Below are 19,348 nucleotides of genomic sequence, written 5' to 3'. Positions count from 1 at the left end.
GTTTTGACTGCTCTATTTTGCTTTTCTAAAATCCACTGAATAGATTTTCGGGGACAGGTTCCACCCAAAAGCGTTTTGTCGAGGAACCAGAAGTAATGCTGAGGCAAACTCGCTATCTGACAGCTGGAGAGCGGATCCCAACAAAAGAACGTACGCTTGTTTTGTCAGAGCCTTGTGTCCTCCTCTAGAGCCCCTGAGAGACAAACGCAGCTGTCCTTGCAGCTTATTCGCAGTGAGGATGTTTCGTCGGGATGTTGGCGACGCGTAAAAGTACAAATTTGGCACGCCGGTGAGGACGCAAGCGTGCTGAGGTAACGCTCACCGGGAACGCACGGCTTCGCATGCGGGCACACGCACATGTATACAGACAACACGAGTAGGCACTTCACATTGTGACTCAAGGCGAAGCTTGTGTGGATCAGTAAACAAACACCCTGGGAAGATAACGAACAAGCAGCTCGCTGTTTGCTCAGCCAGCTTTGTTGCTACCCGACGGGACCGGGCTGCTGTGTGTGCAGTTGTGCAAATGTGTTTAAAGGTGTGTGTGTGTATGTGTGTGCGGCCTGAGTCCCTCTTCCGGATATCCTCTCGCTGACCTGTGCTCGTGTGTGTGTGTGTGTGTGTGTGTGTGTGTGCGCGCGCGTGCATGTACTTCAGGCCTGACCGCATACAAATTGCACGGGACACACAAAGATGCGTCACGACCATGTGACTGACAGCCCTGATAACTGCCAACACTAGTTATGCACGTCATCACTCCAGCCGGAGACGCACGCACACACACACACACACATACACAGTGGTAGATGGGCAGGGGGATGTTGCCAGGCTGAGTCAGAGAGAGGGGGAAAAAAAACGAAGCTCGGGAATAGGGAACGCAAGAAACTACACGTGTGAGTGCAAAACAGGAGAAGCGTGCGTGCGTGCGCGTCTGACACAGTAACAGAGGACATGTGAGGCGCGGAGGGAGAGAGATGTGCCGACGTGAATGGAAATCACCGGAGCCAGCGGTCTTCAGACACCCAGCAGGAAACGCTTTCTCTAGTTTACACCTGCTGCTACACGCACACACACACCCCCGCGCGCGCACACACGCACACGACGCGGGGCTCGCCGGCTTGGCAGGCACAATCGGGGAGGCTGTTGTTGTTTTAAAGCATCGCGGCGCGTGCATAAACTCTCATAAATATTCATGTCCATGAACCTGGCTTGTTGCTTTATTCATGCTGGGTATGAGTACAAGAGTGAGAGAGACGGAGCGAGGGAGAGAGAGAAAATGAAAAGGGGGGGGGGGGGGGGGAGGGGGGCGCAAAGTGAAAGGCGAAGAGAAAAGCAGATGGAAACGAGGAAAAGCGACCGGGAAAGAGAAATATGAGGCAACGGAGAGTGTGATAAAAACCACTGTTGACTTATTTACACTGTTTGCTACACATAGCAATTAGTCCACATGAACAGTGTGTGTGTGTGTGTGCGCGAGTGTGTGTGTGGTTGAGTGCGTGTTGCTGCCACATATTCATGCACGCACGTCACTTGCGAGGGTTACGCCGGTTCAGTGTGCAGTAATTACATCTGCCACTTAGGGGCAGCATCTACATAACCTTAACCCTAACCTGCCCTCCACACCTTGCCCCGCAGGGAGGAGGAGGAGGAGGAGGTGCATCAGCAGAGCAGAGGAGAAGAGAGGGGGAGGTGGGAAGGAGGGGTGAGGTAACTAAAGGCAAGACAACTGGGGATTGCTGCGTTTAAATTTTCATGAGTAGCGCTGTGACACTGACCGCCTTTTCGGAGGACGCTTTGGTTTAGGTGGAACTGGAGGCTTTACGTTTTAATGATTTGGTGTCTCCATGGCTGTGTCTGACGAGCGGGCAGGGGAAGGTTTAAATCATGCAGCCTTCGCGGCCGGCAGGTCACATGAAACAAGAGAGAGGAGAAACACTTCCCACCACCGGCATTTTACAAGAAATATATGATTAATTTAACGGGGTACTCGGGTAATTTTGTACCGTGCCTCCATAAAGTTATAGGACTCACAAATGGCACATTTCAAAAAGGATGTTTTAAAATCAAAGCAGCAGCAGCGAAGATGTCCAAACTTCTACTTGTCTCCAGTATGGGTTGAGCATCCTACGTTTTCCACGATGCAACCAACAAAATCTGTTTGTAAGACCGTCAATGCCCATATAATTTAAAATCCACTCCCCGAGTTCGTAACGCAGGCCTTCTGTTTGGTATAAATGGGTCGTCTCCACGTCCAGGCCAACAGAACCCTAATGAAACGTCATGCTGTGACTGACCAGCTGTGCCGAGGCTGGAAAGGAGGAAGTCTTTGATCCTCTCTCCCAAGCACTCCCCCCCCCCACATTTGTTCCATAACCACTTTGGTGACTTTTAATGTGAACGACCACGTCCAAAAGTATGAACGTGGTCATACAACTCGTTTTATGAGTCTGTTCGGGCTTCGTCATCCAAAGTCAGCAGGGAGCCCCTTTACAGTAAGAAGAAGACCTCACATTTACAAAATAGAAGCACTCTCTCCCAAATCAATATTCTCTTTCTCCATTTCCCTACTCTTCATGCCCCGTTTCTCTGGGTTTATGTAATTGTTACAGGTGGCGTTACCTTTTTCCTTGTCCCCATCTGTTTCAGTAGGTGCCAAGAGGTAAAATGACTCCCTGCTGTTAGATACCCAGCGAGACCGGAGGGGTTAATCCTGCACGCGCTCTAATCTTCAAGTTGTGTGTGTAGGCATGTATATGTGTGCGCTGGAGTATTGAGGAATGCGACGGTCAGATAGGCCCATTACCTTTCGCCTCTCTCTCTCTGGGTTGAAGGTTCCCAACCACGACTGCATCTGTGTGGGAAAGACACGAAACGGGGAAGAAAAAGGTCAGGGCGTCGGCAACAACAGAGTGATGCGATCATTTAAATAAATCAGTTAGTATTCCTAGAGAGAGGCGGCCTGCAGTGACAAGCGACTATCACACAGAGACAAAATCCCTCCACCTTCCCCCCCCGTCCCCGCAAAACTGCCTAATTCACAGCAGAAGCGCGGAGCTTAGAGGCAGAGCGGAGCGCTTAAACAGCTCCCAGCATCTCACAAAGAGAAGGAACTGATCAGCCTCAGCGCACACAATGTGACACGAGGAAGGAGAAGAGGAAGAAGAAGAAAAGCCGAAGGGTGCAGAGAAAGGGAAGACATTTTCTTGAAGAAGTGTAAAGAGGAAAAAGGAAAAAGCGGCGCGAACGTGGCAGATCTGAGATCTCCGGAGAGAACGTGGGAATACTTCTCGCTCTTCCTCTGCCTCCTCTCTCGGGGGAACGCAGGGAAAATGTCAACAGACACGCGCAGGAACACACACACACACAGACACAGACACAGACACACACACACATTCTCACATGCAGAACTGGGATTTGCGATGGTGGGAGAGGGGCGAGGGGGGGCGAGGGGGGGCCGTAGGAAGCCAGAAGGTTTATGTAACCCAAGACATCAGAGACAAATCTCCGGAGGCCGGTGTGAGCTTCACACACACGCACAAAGAGGCAGCACGAACGATGCACGCTAACTGCTCTTCTGTTCTGCTATTTATCAACTCAATGTTGCCATGGTTTCTCTGCGCTGACGTGATTGTCATGGTAAATCTACTGGTGACCACAGCGTGTTTTTTGCAGCGCAACACACACACACAAAAAATAGATCTGGTTAAGCTGAACTTCCTCCAGAGCAGCGCTTTGTTGTCCAGCTGAGCACCACTATCCATCAAAATCAACGAACGTTGATAATAAGTGGCAATACCATTAGCCTTCAGCCAGGTCTCCAGTGCATGTACCCAGCTTCTGTTGCCATCTCTATTAGGCTGCGCCACGGAAAGTCGAGCAATTTAGCCTGTTAAGTGTTGAGGCATGAGGCTTGGGAGGGAAGAAGCGGGCATGTACAGATCACATAAACAAACACACCAGCACACTCCCAGACCTCCGTGTCTGGCCTCATAATGACTCATTAGCTTTCAAAGCCCTATAGTTACACAGTCCCTCAGAATGAGTGCATGTTTTTCTAAATAGCCCCGGTGTAAATGACTTGGACTCGGTAAACTAATGAGAAATAGAGTCGTTTTCTCCCACGGTCCTCCCCCTCGCTTCCCGGTCTGGAGTCTGGAAAGCGGAGAAACTTCTCCGTCCAGCTAACATCCCACCTCTCTTCACTCCGCCTGCTCATCTTTATCCCTTTTCCCCGTTGCGTCGCCACCACCTACCCTGCTTTCAAAGCTTTTGAAATTCTTTCAAGTGAGACAGCCTGCAGCTGAAAAGAGATAAGGCTTGAGCTCTTCATAAATATGATAGAGAAAAGCAAAACGGCAGAGAGAAGGGGGGAGAGAGACGTAGAGGCAGAGAGGGGGGAGGAGAGACAGAGGGGGAGAGAGAGACGGGCGGAGGTGGAGAAGAGAGGGAGAACGAGAAAGGTGGAGAGCAGAGATAGAGAGAGAGAGACAGAGAGAGAGAGAGAGAGAGAGAGAGAGAGACAGGAGGCTGAGGGAGAGACAGCCGAATACTGTGAGCTGAATGACTTATGAGATGCAGATTGCAAACCAGCGACATTCATTCATTCTCTTTATCACGTTCATGATAAAGAGCTGTGTAGTCTCTTTTCCTTTCCCTTCCCCTTCAGCTACCTGCTGTCTGTCTCCGATGTCGTCTGTCTGCAGCCCGGCTATCTGTGAATCTGTCTCACTGTACCATTGTTCACTCCTCCACCCAGACAAAGAAAGCCAACATTCACGACGACTATTCATCGCGAGTCTGATGTGATTTATCAAAATGCAGAGCGAGAGCGTGAGGGAGAATCAGGCTAAAGCCACATCAGGAGCCCACGCACATATTGCTGTAACACATGTCTGCCAGCACCCATCGCCCAGCACCACAGCCACATTGCGTGGTGTCGTCAGATCAGGGGAATGGCAGCTATGTGAACTTTGCGGAATGCTGCCGCTGGGCTCCTACAGCACTCTCACAGTGGAAAAGCACAGAGAGCGACGAGCTGACACGGGGAGTTGATCGACTAAGTGGTAAATCAATAAATCGACTCATTATCTATACAAATTACCTGCCTGGAGTGTGAAATGTTTAATGTCTATTAAAAAGTATAGAAATCTGTCCATCATATGAGTACAAAGAGCCAGCAGTGATGTCTTTGAGCAACTTGTTTGCCCAGCAAAAGGTCAGAACAACACAATACATGATCATATAATCCACGAAAAGAGAAGAAAGGACAGAATCCACACATTTGATTAAAGTCAATGTTGGACCTTTTTTTCATGATACATTAAGCAAATGCGTCCAGTCAGAATCAATTAGACTAATTCTGACTAGACACTACACGTAAACAAATAAAAAGTTATGTGACCTGCAAGAGAAACAGCTTAAGAGAATAATTCAGATTCGTTGCATGTTGGACCTTATTTTTACGCTTTTTATCTAATGGAAGTGACTTTTACGCTGAAGAGGTAGTGAATGTCAAAAATGTTACATGTCCCTCAACAGCTCAGTGGTTCTAGTTGCTAAAGTGAAGCAAATCTACCAGCCACTTGCATATTTAATCAGCATTTGGCAGGTGTCTGGTGCAAGTTTGTCCCCTGTATGAGGGTCTTCTGCAGACGTCACTGAGTTAATTTGCTAAGATCTGTTAACGCTGTTAGTTCACTTAAAGGCAGTCCGGCCATCACCAAACAAACTCCCAGGTTAACGAAACGTATGTGAAGAGGCGAGATGTAAAATTACCGTGTAACATGTATTACAGTTTTAAAAACAGACTTCCTGGTTTAACTTGGACCTCCTTTCGGTTTTATCTCTAAATCTGAACTGCTGGCTTGTTTACAACCTGTGTGACTGTCTGAACTATGTCTGAACTACCCATCAGACGCTGCTGAAGAGATGTCCTTTTGTTCCCACATACAAAAATAAGACCAAAGTTGGGATAAATCAGATGAATGATGGAGCAGCACTGTTTCAGAGTTAATGCATCTGTACAGAGGGATTTCTGAGGACCTACGCTGATTACTGTTATTTCATTCTAAAGCATATTGAACACATAAATTCCGGTTTTATTTTACCTCCTAACCCTTAAATAATAGATCGCATGCATAAAATTATATTGGGGACTTTTTCTCAATGCTCTATTTTTATAGTACTCCTCAGAAACATACAGAAATATGAGGACACGCAGACAGCAGTCTCGCCTGACTTCTCAGAGATGTCAGATCCACTAATGTCACTTCTCTAAAAGGTCACAATGCATTTGGATTCGGCTAAATTGCCTCGCTTCGGTTGCTGCTGCTGCTGACTGGACGCACGTTGAGCACTCACCCTCTCATTGGCCACACAGATGATCCTGGCGTAGCAGCAGATCATCAGGAAGATGAGGCTGAACAGAGGCACGTACCATCTGCAAATCACAAACACGAGCACGTAGTAAGAACACTCCAAATGAGCAATATCAAAAGATCATTCCTGTGGTTTTTGTCTGCGATGGGTGTTTTTCTTTGGACTCCTTTAAGTGCTGTTTCAGGGGGAGGGGCGGGAGGTTTGGAAGACCATTTGGGATGAAGGTAATTTAGCTAAATCTGTAAATCTCGACACATGTGACTTGATAAACAGCCTGCTGTTGAATTCTCTTGCATCCATAGTGTTTAACATACTTTTGCTATTCTCTGTAATGCATACAGAGGTTCGGTATAAGTCGTATACGTGCTGCCCCACACCTCTGTGCAGTAACAAAGAAATCGAGAAGAATGAGTGGATACTATAGAATATGCGGAGTGAAGCAAAATCTAAAACCACCATTTGCTTTGTTAAAAACAGCGATACATTCGCACCAATCTCTCTTTATATGTCGAAAGGTGGTTCGTGGACCATTATGACCCCGCTTTACATACTCTTTCAATAAAACCGCCGTCTTTTACCATTTTGATCTGCCATCTTTTTTATCTATTACCAAGAAAAAAAACACTTAATTTTATTCTGATCCACATCTAATAATTTAATAATTTATTCTCGATTACTATTTTTCCTTACTCAACTGGAAAGTACCGCTTAAGCATGACAGGAAACTGGATGACATGCAGCAAAAGAGAAGAGGTTGAATTCAAACCTTGCGACGCTGCGATGAGGATACAGCCTCTGCACTTAGGGCGCACGCTCTACCAACTGAGCTACTTTAACAACGCGACCATTACCCTACATTCAAACATGTAGCTTACCACACTACCTGTGATCGTCTTTAAATCACGGCCAGGAACACAACATATTTGCATCGTCTGCAAACAGACGAAACAGCAACATTTCTGACACCGTGCAGAGCTCATGATGAAAGGATTTGATCAACAAAGGACACCCAGTGTGCACATAAACAGGACAGAGTGGAACAGGCCTGAGTCAGCACCTCTGGACCTCACAGCACATAGTTTCAGTGAGCAAAGAGAGAGGGTGACAAAGACCGAAATGCCACCAAAGTCACAACACCAGAACTGCACGGCATTCCTCTGGGATGAACGGTTGACAATCAAGGGAGGCGCGGGGGAGAAAAATAACATGTCAGGTATTTCTGAGTGGCGTAAAGGGAGCGAGACGAGTAAGAGGAACGGGGGTGATGGCTTTGTATGGAATGGCAGCCTCATATTGCATAACCTCCTGGGAGGTGATGTAAGCTCCGACGAGTTTCAACCTCTCCCTCTAATCATGAAACGGGTCTTTGTCTCGCTTTGATAGACAGGTTCCTGGCCACCACGTCTCTGTTCAGCATCAGTAACTCCGAGCAGACGTGACGAGCCAAGTACTCCGGAGCACCTGGCACAAGAGCCGGGGAAGAATTGGCCAAATGCACCTATATGATAAACATATTGGATTGTGCAAAGGATGAACATCAAGTGTAATTATAGGCGTAATCATGATCCAGAGAAGAAGAAAAAAAGTTCAATTGACATTCAGAGAGAGAGAGGCTGAATCTGACGGTGACCCATAAATAAAAGGGACACATGGTTTCAAAGGAAAATGTATTGGGAATAAATGTCCAACATTTTGCCTGAAAAGTCCTTGGTGTGTGCTATAAACTGCAACTTTAGCAGCATCTAAAACTGCGAATATTAGGTCCTTGGCCTAATTTAACTCTGTCCACACTTGTCTTCCAAGCCTGCGGGTGGAAAAAATTTCACTGATCATTATCAAATTAAACTTTTTATTGGCAGGGGAATCCGGGACGGTAGGCGGTTGTTTCACAGCGTGAAACTTTACACGTCATGTTACATCACATCTCATTGGGCGAACTGATATACAAAGAACACCATCACTGAACATGTGTGTGAGTGCACGTGCATGTGTGCACATCCACGCAGGTTCAATAATGGCATGGGACAATGATGAAAGTGTTTCAGGGGAGACCTGAGCGAGCGTCACCTCGGTGTGATTTAATAACCTGCTCTCCGGAATAAACAGCGTCCAATTACACCAGCGCACGTCCCGTTAATGATGGAGAGACGAGGTGGGGGGAGGTGGGCGAGTTGGTGGAGAGGGGAAAGGAGGGGGTGGCCTTTTTAACGATAGCGTGGGGGGGGGGCTGCGAGGAAGAGAGAATGACGGGCGGCAGCTACAAAGTGCTCTAATTAGCATGATAATGATCTGCCATTAGAGTCCGCTGTGCTCTACAGCTGAGCACTACCCGGAGAGAGCGGAGAGCAAGAGGGAGACGGGAGGGAGAGACTGAGAGAGAGAATGAAATGGGGGCAGAAAAAGAGAAGATCCGGAGTGGGCAGGGGAAGATAAAAGTGACGAAGAGAACAGAGGTGAGGATGGAAAGGTGGATGGATGGCAGCAGATTGCGGGTCAGGACCAGAAAGAGCAGGAATAAGAAAGAAGCATCGGGTGATTAAAATACAGGAGGAGGGATAAGGTCATACTGGGAATGAACGGAAAAGCAGAAAAAGGCTGCAGCAAAAAGACCCACTAGGGAGGGATGGATAGAAAGACGGATATCCAAAGAGGGGGGTTGAGAGGACAACAGTGAGCACAGTGGAAGCCTTAAACTGGCAGAAAGAAAGATCATCACCGACGCGCAGAGATTCAATCTCTCGGCCTTAGCCCGGCCTTCCCTCCAGTGCTGCTCTGAAGTGAAGAATGAGGCTCAGATGAAAGGAGCCTTAATTGAAGTGCCTGCTAGGAGATGAGAGTACGGAAGGGAGCAGGGACAGGCCTGTGCTGGTTAGTTCTCAACTTACGCAGCCATCAACTTTGACCAACAAAATACTGCTGCTGTGTGAAGGATCATGATCTACCTGTTCAACCACTTAAACAGGGATGGAAAGACCAGGCAGACAAAAAGAGAGGGGGAGACAGAAAGACAAGGAGGAGCCGGGTGTGTACGCTGTGTCTCACTTCACGCACTAATGTAAAAGTTAAAAGGAAAGAACAGGAGACTGTACTTCTGAGCTAAATGCTAACATCAACATGATCAAAATGTGACCATAATGATGGTGAGCAGGCATAATGATTGAAATGTTTATCATCATCGTAGTTCATCAGCACATTTGAGAATGCGAATAACCAAAGGTCCAACCAAAGGCAAGGTGCGAACCGCAAACCTAAACGTCCCCTGTTTGAATCTGACTGGGGTCCTTTCTGGATCTCCGGTTCCGGTTCTGCCCGGACGTTTGGGCACTTTTTTCTCCTCATTGTTGCCAAGTTGCTCATGGGGGGAAATGTTGGGTCTCTGTGTTTAAATCAACCGAGGAGTATAGTCTAGACCTGCTCAATTTGGAAAGTGTCATGAGATGACATTTGCTGTGTATCGTCGCTTTACAATAATCAAGATAGGGTCAGCTGAATAGGGAGTTATTAGGATTAGGATTTTGAGGGACCTGCTGGCGCAACCTCTGCATGCACCATCGTCACAATGGTAAAACCTAAAGCCTGCCATCTGACAAGTGAAACAAATCATCTGCTGTCGTACCCCCAGTCTACAAAGTTTGTTTCACTCAGGCTATGAGACTAAACACATCTGCCGCACTTCACAACGAAAATATTTGTTAGTTTTTATGACATGATTATCTATTTTTTGTGAGTAGCATTAAGGGACAACGACAACAATAATTCAGCTATGCATTCTTGTTTTGTAAGGATGACTGAATTGAATCTAGAATGTCGAAGGACATTAGGATTTATCCTGTGTGTACCGTGAATATCTAAAAGTGAATTCCATGACATTGACCCAATAATTGTCAAGAGATGCCATTTAAAACAAAAAAAGGTCAACCTCATGGTGGCGCTAGAAGAATCCTCAGTGGATCCCCCAAGTCAGCAGGATACACCTCTGGGGGCAACGAACATGTGCACAAAATGTAACAGCAATCCATCCAATCAATGTTGAGATATTTCTCTGGATGGACCGAACAATCAACCTACTTCACTATCGCTACAGCTTTCTAGCCCACTAAACATACCCTGGTAACGATAAGCTTTAATTTTTGTATGTCATTTCCTCAGCCTTTCAGTGCAATCTCTGACCGGGGCCCGTGATACACACCGACGGGGACCTCTAAGAGCGGTGACTCAGCTAAGCTCCAGTGCCTCCAATTGCTGACTCAACCCCTGAAATTCAGCACCTCCGTCACAAAACGCTGTCCTCTGCTTTTCATTCTCCTTCCTCTCTCATCCCCTTTCACACCCTCCTCCTCCTCCTCCTCCTCCTCCTCTTCCTCCACCGAGCCTCCCCCGCCTCCTCTGTCCTGTCTGTGCGCTTCGCTGAACTCTGATGAAGACACACTACGGGGCGTGGGCAGAGACGAGGGCAATCTATTTCTCGAGCTCTCCTCTTCTTCCCATCCCGCTATGCCGCCCCTCTTTCCTTCTCCCGCTGAGTAATTCCCTGTCTCTCTAACTGTACCCCTTATGTCTCCCCTCCCACCTTTTCCACTTTTCACCTTTAAAACCAAAACCTCCGCTCTCTTGTGCCTTCTCCCAGCCAGCTGTCAGCAGGGCGCGTGTGTTTGAGCCTGTGTTCTTTCCATGACTGGTGCTGCCTCGGCCTCTAATCTCTCGTCTGGTTTGATGTAATTAGACCTAATGAAGATTCCCTGATCCTCTGAGCGGCTCGTCCCCCCGGGCCACGACAGCATGGAAAACTAGACAGAGCCGGGGAGCAGAGGAGCACTGATAAAAGAGACACAGGCTCGTTTAGCACAGCTGATAGCTATGTGTTGTTCTGCGTGCGTGTGTGTGTGTGTGCGCGAGTGTTTGCCTGTGAGAGTCTGTCTGTGTGTGTGCATGCTTATTTGTTTAGAAAGATTGATTCCCTGCTGATGCTGCGAGCAGCAACGCGATTACCTTGGCTCATAGCAGAGTGTTGTTGTGTGCACGGGCGTGTGCGTGTGCGCGCGTGTGTGGTGGAGCGTCTGCGCCGGGGATTGGCAGAGCCCTTGCAGACTTAGGGCCAGTTGCAGAAAGCAGTCGACAGGCATAATCCTTCATAGCCGTCCTAAACACTTAAATACACAGTGTAGCAACTCCCCTAAATCTGACAAGGCAGAGGCAGACACAGGCCCATCCATGTGTGCATGCACATACATACACACACACACAAACTCATCTTGGCCTTCCACCAACAGGGAAAAAACCCCGCAGGCTCCCCTGACATGCAACCCTTCACATTTTCCCGCTGAGACAGCCCTCCTCCCCGCTCCTCTGCCCCATCTCCCCAAGTGGGGGAAGCTTTGATGCCGGCGCTGAAAGGGTCTACTTACATCCCAAATCTCCAGGCTACGTGATCGTCTGTGATCCAGCTGGGGGAAGAGAGATAGAGAGAGAGAGACAGAGACAGAGAGAGAGAGAGAGAGAGAGAGAGAGGGAGGGAGAGAGAGAGAGAGAGGGAGATGAGGGGGTTACAAAGGAAAGGGAGAGCGGAAGAGAGACTTGTGTGACTGCGGAGGGGAAGAGCTGTGCAGCTGTAGCTATTAATAAGCCGAGAGTGGAAAGAGAGAGCCGAGCCCGGAGATTAAGGCTCTGTCCCAATTCTCATTCCACCGCCTCCTCCACTCGGCCTCTTCCCCTCTCCCTCACCCCTAAAAACTTCCCTCCCAAACAAATAATGCCTTCCCTTTTTCGCTACAACCAACTGAAGAGCCTGGGAGGCGTTTTGGATTTTCAAAGATGCGCTGATAATTATACATTTTGATAAAGTAAAATCTTATGAGGGGAAAAAAATCGTGTCTGGAATTGGAATAAGTCCAGTGATGTGGCCCTCCAAAAAAGGACAGACATTTTACAGAAAATAGGCTGTCATTGGCCGTACTCACCACCAGCCCCCCGCGGGACCGTAGTAGCCCTTTAGCAGCGGCAAGGAGGCCATGACCAGAGGCACCCCCCACGCCATCAGATGGTACAACCTGATAAAAGGCAGACATTTATTTCATTATGTGCACCAGGACCAGGGAGCTTTGCCCTGAGAAATAAACCCTATAGCTAAATCAATTCCTTTCTTCTTCAGTTCATCCTTTTGTTGGCACGCACATCAGGGTCATTTTTCAGGTGCAGACAAATGCCTATACAGCCACACTGCCAATTACTCATGGTAATATAAACCATAATTTCCCTGGCCGTTGTGGAAAAGATGCTCTGCAGAGGAGATGTCTGCATCGAAACCAAAAACAGGATGCGGATTCTCACTCAGCGGGAAAATCTAGAAAATCTGAGGACAAAGCTGACTAGACTGTGTGAAAGAATATGTTTTTTTTTAACTTCATTGCACAAATAGCCTTTTTTTTTTTTTTTTTTTTTAAAGGAAGAAGGCTAAGACAGCTGGAGAAGCTTATCCTGGCTATCACTGAAAAATGATAGGATCAGTAATAGTTTTCTAAGAAGTTCAAATGTGTGTGAATGGGTGAGTTTATCAGACGGACGAGGTGTGTGCTCCACTGTCCTGGGCATCGGTGTGTGGGCGTCGATACTTTATAGAGCGTACAGCATCGCCTGGTCAATTGAGTGGAAGTCCTGCCCTGACTTGTTCAGAGTGCGGTCAATCGAGCGGTGGCGACACGCCTGACACACACTCAATCCCTCTGGGTTGCGCGCCACACACACCCACATCCAAACACACACACACACATTGTCTTATTTCACCGGGGCACACCGCATCCCCCCCTTTATCTTCCCCCCTCTGATGGACAGCAGTGTGTGCGAGTGTGTGGGAGGTGGTGGAGAAAGAGAGACGGCTGGTGGTTTAAATAGAACAGAATAGTGGGTGGGAAAGAGATATAGGAAATGTATAGATCCAGAGAGAGAGAGAGAGAGAGAAAGAGAGCGCGTTTAGATCAAACGCAACGTGAGGAGAGAAAACGACAGAGAAAGGGGGAAAAACGGAAATGTTGAAGTGCTGAAAAAGAGAAAGCGATCGAGCGGCTGAGCGAGTAAAAGCGCAAAAGAGAGAACAGCGGAGGGAAAGAGTGAGAGAGAGCGAGACTGTGTAGTGGTGGTGGGAGGAGAGATACAAATGGTGAAATCAGTGCTGCCAGTCCGCGGCGTGACGACTGGTGCGGGGGGGGGGGGGCTTGTCAGGAAATCAATGTCGAGAGCTCACAGACCAGCAGACACACACACACACACACACACACACACACACACACGCTGCAGCACTTTGAGAGGGAGATGACGAGGTCCGGAGCTGCGCGCAACATGGGCTTAATGAGGCACAGCAGGACTGCTCTGCGCTCCGTGTTTCACACACCTGCGCGCGCACACGCCCCCACACACACGGGCGGGCGGACGTGCGCACGCCTCGTATAGAAACCTCTCCCGAGGCTCAATCTCATTTCTCACCGTCTCAAGCCGCTTGCCTAAATCCGTCCTTCGAACACACACGCACACACACGCGCGCACACACTTCCCATCCTCTCTTGCATCCACTTCAATCACTCTTAGATCATCCAGCCTCCGTTCCTCCATCTCCTCTGGCGATTTGTTCATTTATAAACCATCACGCTGTGCCTTCACTTTTCATGGGTGTGTGTGTGTGTGTGTGTGTGTGTGTGTGTGTGTGTGTGTGTGTGTGGGGGGGGGGGGGGGGGGGGTGTTGGTTGGGTTCAGGGTAATTGTGCATGCATGCAAAGCCACATACCCGCCTGCCCTAAAACATACAGCTTATCTACGCACATTTAATACATGATGCCACGACTTCGCTTGGCTTCGCTCTAACCCATTAAGGGTTGGGTTGCTTTTTTTTTCCTTTGCATTATGTGTGACCGGCAACACACTAAAACGCAGACACATCCTCCTCCAACCAAGTCCCTATGGACCCATGAGAGGATATGCAGGTGACAAGGCTCTGAAGCAAGCCGATTTTGGCCCCCTAGCTGCCCCCTTCCTGCGCCCATAAAGCCGTCTCTTTCTGAGTTATAACACTATTATATCGTCTGGCTTATTGCTAATCAATGCAGGGAAACTCCCATGGGTGGGGAGGGGGGGGACCTCAATTTACCGGCCCAAGTCCTCATACACAGAAGGGTAGGGGGGGGGTGCACACCTAATCACATCTACAGGATACGAAACAGAGTTGCAGCTAACTTGCTGAAGCGTTCTCTTCCGCCCACTGAGCGCATACTTTTTTTTTTTTTTTTTTAGAATATGTGCGTGTGTCACAGAAAAGCTCCGCGCTAGGCACGGAAAATGAGAGAATATCTCACACACTCACACACACACACACAAACAAATTCACACTCGCGCTGTGGAGGAGAGCGCTCATGGGAGTTTGAGCGACAGAAACATAGAGCCACAAAGCGTGAAGATGGGTGCGCACGCATGCAGGCACGCACACACACACACACAAACGCACACACTTAACGGCTGACACTCACTCCCTTTTCAATTAGAGCGTCGGCTGGCTGGAACAGAGAAAGAGGAGGAGGAGGGAGGGAGGGAGGGAGGGATGGGGAGCAGGGGGGGCTGTCACCGCTCTGCGGGGAGACACATGCTCTGGCAGACCAAACACATACACACAAACACACACACACACACACACACGTAAATACACGCGCAGAGGAAAATGGCCGCAACGCGAAAGAGAAATATACATTTCGAGGGAGACAACAAGGTGGACACCGAGACAGGAAATAACCTGTTTAAAAATGTGTTAATCAATCAATAAATGAATTATGAAAAAAAAAAAAAACAGCATTTAGATTTTTACTATTTCAGATTAAAAATCAAATCAAGGATTAAAAAAAGAAATAAAAAATTCAATCATTCACCGTTTTCATGAGAATTTAGTACTTTTCTCGATTTATAACACTTTAATAAGCGTGGGTTGCGTGGTACAAAATAAAACATCTACAACCCAAAAAATCTAGAAATGTAAATGATATATCTGTAAATCAAATGAACAATTATGGAAATAATTGTTAGCCGCAGCACTGAGCCACCTACTCACATCTCATATCGGCTGGTGCTGACTTCTCTGACCAGGTTGAGGTACAGGTTCAGTGTGATGAGGCAAACCCAGGCCAAGGCACTCCAGTCTGCAGAGACACACGCAAACAACAAGGTCAAATTACAACACAGCTCCCCAGCGACACAGGCTCACACCTGCAACCGTGTGCCCATACACACACGTGTGGAAGTGTGTGTGTGTGTGTGTGTGTGTGTGTGTGTGTGTGTGTGTTCATTGTGTGAGCGTGCGTGCGTGTGTTCCACTTTTTGATAAATGAAGGCATATTCTGCAGTAATATGAGGGAAACCTGTGGCTCACGGTGATGGATGAGAGGGGGGAGCACGGAGAGAGATAATGATGAACTGTGGAAAAGCAGAGGGAGATAAGGCAGGAGTGAGGGCGAGGGAGGAAGGGAGGAAGAGAGGAGGAGGAGGAGGGAGAGCGGCAGTGCGGGGGTGAGTCGAACGGAGTGGACTACAGCGAGTGTAAAGACGCTGAAAAGAAAAGACGAAATGAAGAAAGGGAGAGGAAGGCGAAGTCAGCAGAGGGGAAAAAAATGAACTCATTTTACCGAGACAAGGGAGAGAGTCTAGAAAGCTCAGTTCCCTTTATCTGCCCTCATATTCAGCCCTTCTTTGTGTGTGTGTGTGTGCGTGTGTGTGCGCGCATGTGTTTGCGTGCGTGTGTATTTCTGTTGACAAGACAGGCAGGGCTGGTCGTCACAATGATGGATTCTCTGAGCCACATGCTCAGCGTACTCAGTTTCACACAACAACCCCCACACATGCACACACGCACACAGATATACAAAACACACACTCCGGTTACACTCGGGGAACCTTTAGGAATAGAGTGCACTGGCTAAGAAAGAAGGAGGCTGGCTGTCTCTGTCATTATCACAATAAATGACTGTCACGGCGACGGCAAGCGCGCCTTGCATAACCAGACAGTCGCCGGAGCCTCGCTTTAATAACACAGCTTCACCACCTGTCCTGACGCCGGCCGTGCCACCATCTCCCCTCCATTTCAAACGCATTTCATAAAATTTTATTGGTCGGAGTTAAAAGCGTAGCTGCGCTATGCGGCTCCCACCAGACTTCGCTACAGAACAAAGTGCCCGTTCAGCCGGTGTTTATGTACGGCCGTTTGTCCTCAGCGCGAGGATCCTCATGATAAACCGAGGTGACAGGCGCCAACCCCTGCAGCACTAACTCACTGCCCATTACCCTGTATCAGTCTGAGTGTGTGCGCCCGCGTGCTTGCGTGTCTGCCAGCGAGACCAATAAAACAAGCCTGGTGAAGTGTCGTATTAGCAGCCGGTCCTAACTAAGAATCCTTATGCAAATCAAAGCAGAAGGAGCTGCAACGGCAACAAATGCCAGCAAAGCAAAAAACAGAGAGAGCTGTTGTCTAACTTTTTCTGGATGTCAGAAAGAAATCTATTCTAAATGAATGCAACACTCTGTAAACATTTTAATCTCAATACGTAGAATGAGACGTCGTGTTCCTTGTCACTTTAAAATAATTTGATTGGCTGCAGCTCCTGTCACCGTTGTTGTGGTGGGAAGTCATGAAGTGCCATTACTTTGTTACTATACTACAGTAGATTTTTCAGGTATCTGTATTTTATTTGAGTATTTATTTTCCTCACAACTTAAATCTTCAAAACAGGCTTGTTACTTTGGTTCTGATGTATTTGAGGGGAATTGTCGATTACTTTTATTTTGCGTCACTGCATGCCGTCTTCCAAACATCACAAGACTGATTTCAACCTAGCGGTGCTCAAAATGTCTCTATTTGATGTTCTGGGGACGAAACTCCACAAGCAACTAATATTTGTGGTGTGTCTAGGAACAGCTGGGAGCAATCCTACCGTCTCTGCCTTTAAGTTTAATCGTCTTTGAATTATACCAATATGACGTGAGCTTGACGTCTGCTTTTACCAGAGCATTTCTTTACATCTTCTACTTGAGTAAAAAAATGCATGTACCCTCGCAACCTCTGAACTCTGAACCTCCAAAGTATTGACTTCCTAAGGGAAATTCTCACACGAATGTTGGAACATGATTACCTAGTAACCATCAGATCTGTTTCTAGGGTGTGTCCAACTATGATTGTTGATTTTGAATAAGCCCGAGGGCCAAAATTAAATCTTCTGAATAAAAGAGAAACATATCTGGAGTCCGAGTGTGCCACACCTTTTTTAAAGATTTTGCAATATTTTTCTTATTCTGTACCACGTTAAAAAATTCATGCCTCGTCAGTCTGAATCACAAAGAATTCTTTCCACTAACTCCGAAATGGGGAACTGGTTGATGTGTATCGCTCGTTCAAATGAAACGCTGGAGTCCCATGCTGTCATTGGAGGAAAACCGTATCTCATAGAGCGGTGACGTAACACTGGTCCGTCGGGTTTTAAGGCGGCATACTAATTGGCTGCGATGGGACAGTAGGTGCACAAGTATTGCGCCATGCTCACAGGTGTGGTATTCTTGGTATGGGTGTGTGAAAACTACTTAATGATGTGCAGGTTTAACCACCCCTGACAGCTGGTGTATACTGAGAACTTCTGGATGGGATGCACAGGCTGGGTTGTCGAAATGAACGCAATAAAAGACAGGAGGATAGGCTATTATGGATATAAAACAGTCTCCACAATGAAATTATAGCCATACCATGAGAGAGAATAACCGTAAAGTCACTGTTAAATGCAACAGAACGCGTACAACCATAGATATAATGTACAGTGAGATATGATGAGAAAAAAAAAGGCAAAAATAGGACTCTTCAGACTTAAGTCTGACGACAGAAGTGACTTAACAATGACTAATTTAATCTGTTCATCACCTTCAAAAAGCTCTCTCTCAAGCCTGTATATCCTCCAGAAAACAAAATCCCTACAATGTGTTTCCGAAAGCCCAAGGTGAACGATGGTTTACTATAAACTGGAGCGATCAGTGTCTAGGCGCATTTCGCTCTCAAGCCCAAAAACAAAATGACAAACTAATATTATTTTCCTGTGGGGTTTATTTAGTTGGATCCTTGCTCTTTCTGCGCCGGCTTACTCAACTCTATTGTTAAAAGTGTGCCAGTGAGTAATCAAGTTTTCTCTTACCAAAGTACGTTAGCCACCAGGCCTGAAAGTTGCAAAGCGATCCCTCTGGATGTGACTCACCCTGGGTAGGGAAGGAAGAACAGCACAGGGAAACATTTTCACAAACCACCCACAAAAAAAGACGTTGTGCGTGTGTGTGTTTAATGAATCCGACAAGAGTAACTCACCATGACATATGCTACACTGTCAAAGAAGGCAGCTACAGTCAGGCTGAGAATCATCTTCTGTACAGTGTAAATGACAGAGGGAGACATGAAGACGGATTCTTGAACGAAACACCCTGGTAAATATCCCAGTGCATTTATATTCTCTGAGAGAAGGGCAAATTAAACATCAAATGATCACTGAAGTGGCTGACAGCTTGGCACACGGCGTCCCCTGTGACAACTTGGTGAAAATATCACAAAGGAGAGTCTCTTTAATTTGTTCTATATACACAGTGAAGGCATTGTATTTTATACGAAATAAATCAATAACCCGTGTATTACAGATTTTTGAAAGGGCAGTTACAATGCATACCAGCTGTCAGCCTATGGGTGGTTTCAAACAGTTGCTGCGGTAGGTATATAAAGAGACAGAGAGATACACACAGACGCAGCCATAATCAATTTGTGTCCTGCATTGACCCTGCAAAGGCTACAAAGGAAGAGGAGGAGGAGACAGAAAAGGAACCCAGAAGTGCTAGAGAGCACTGAAGATTATTGACTGATGGATAACCTTTGTAAAGGTAAATGGAGGTAAGAAGAGGGGTCGGGAGCAGAGGTGAAGCAGGA

At 47.3% G+C, this 19,348-nt stretch overlaps 1 protein-coding gene across 2 annotated transcripts in view; it reads right to left on the bottom strand.

Moving 5' to 3' along the window:
* Nucleotides 1–19,348, bottom strand: part of LOC115588632 (cyclic AMP receptor-like protein A) — a 51,900-nt gene that overhangs the window by 26,530 nt on the left and 6,022 nt on the right. The window contains exons 4-10 of one of the 2 annotated variants that reach the window (XM_030429341.1): nt 18,743–18,799; nt 18,576–18,636; nt 15,461–15,548; nt 12,336–12,425; nt 11,784–11,822; nt 6,361–6,439; nt 2,804–2,851 (exon numbers count right to left, since the gene is read on the bottom strand). In XM_030429341.1, coding sequence (XP_030285201.1) covers nt 2,804–2,851; nt 6,361–6,439; nt 11,784–11,822; nt 12,336–12,425; nt 15,461–15,548; nt 18,576–18,636; nt 18,743–18,799 — 462 coding nt within the window. The remainder of the gene's footprint in view (nt 1–2,803; nt 2,852–6,360; nt 6,440–11,783; nt 11,823–12,335; nt 12,426–15,460; nt 15,549–18,575; nt 18,637–18,742; nt 18,800–19,348) is intronic. The other variant, XM_030429342.1, reaches the window with a different exon arrangement.

This window comes from Sparus aurata, chromosome 9 (assembly GCF_900880675.1).
Source record: "Sparus aurata chromosome 9, fSpaAur1.1, whole genome shotgun sequence".
Classification (NCBI taxonomy): domain Eukaryota; kingdom Metazoa; phylum Chordata; class Actinopteri; order Spariformes; family Sparidae; genus Sparus; species Sparus aurata.
This window is presented reverse-complemented; position numbering and strand designations above follow the sequence as displayed.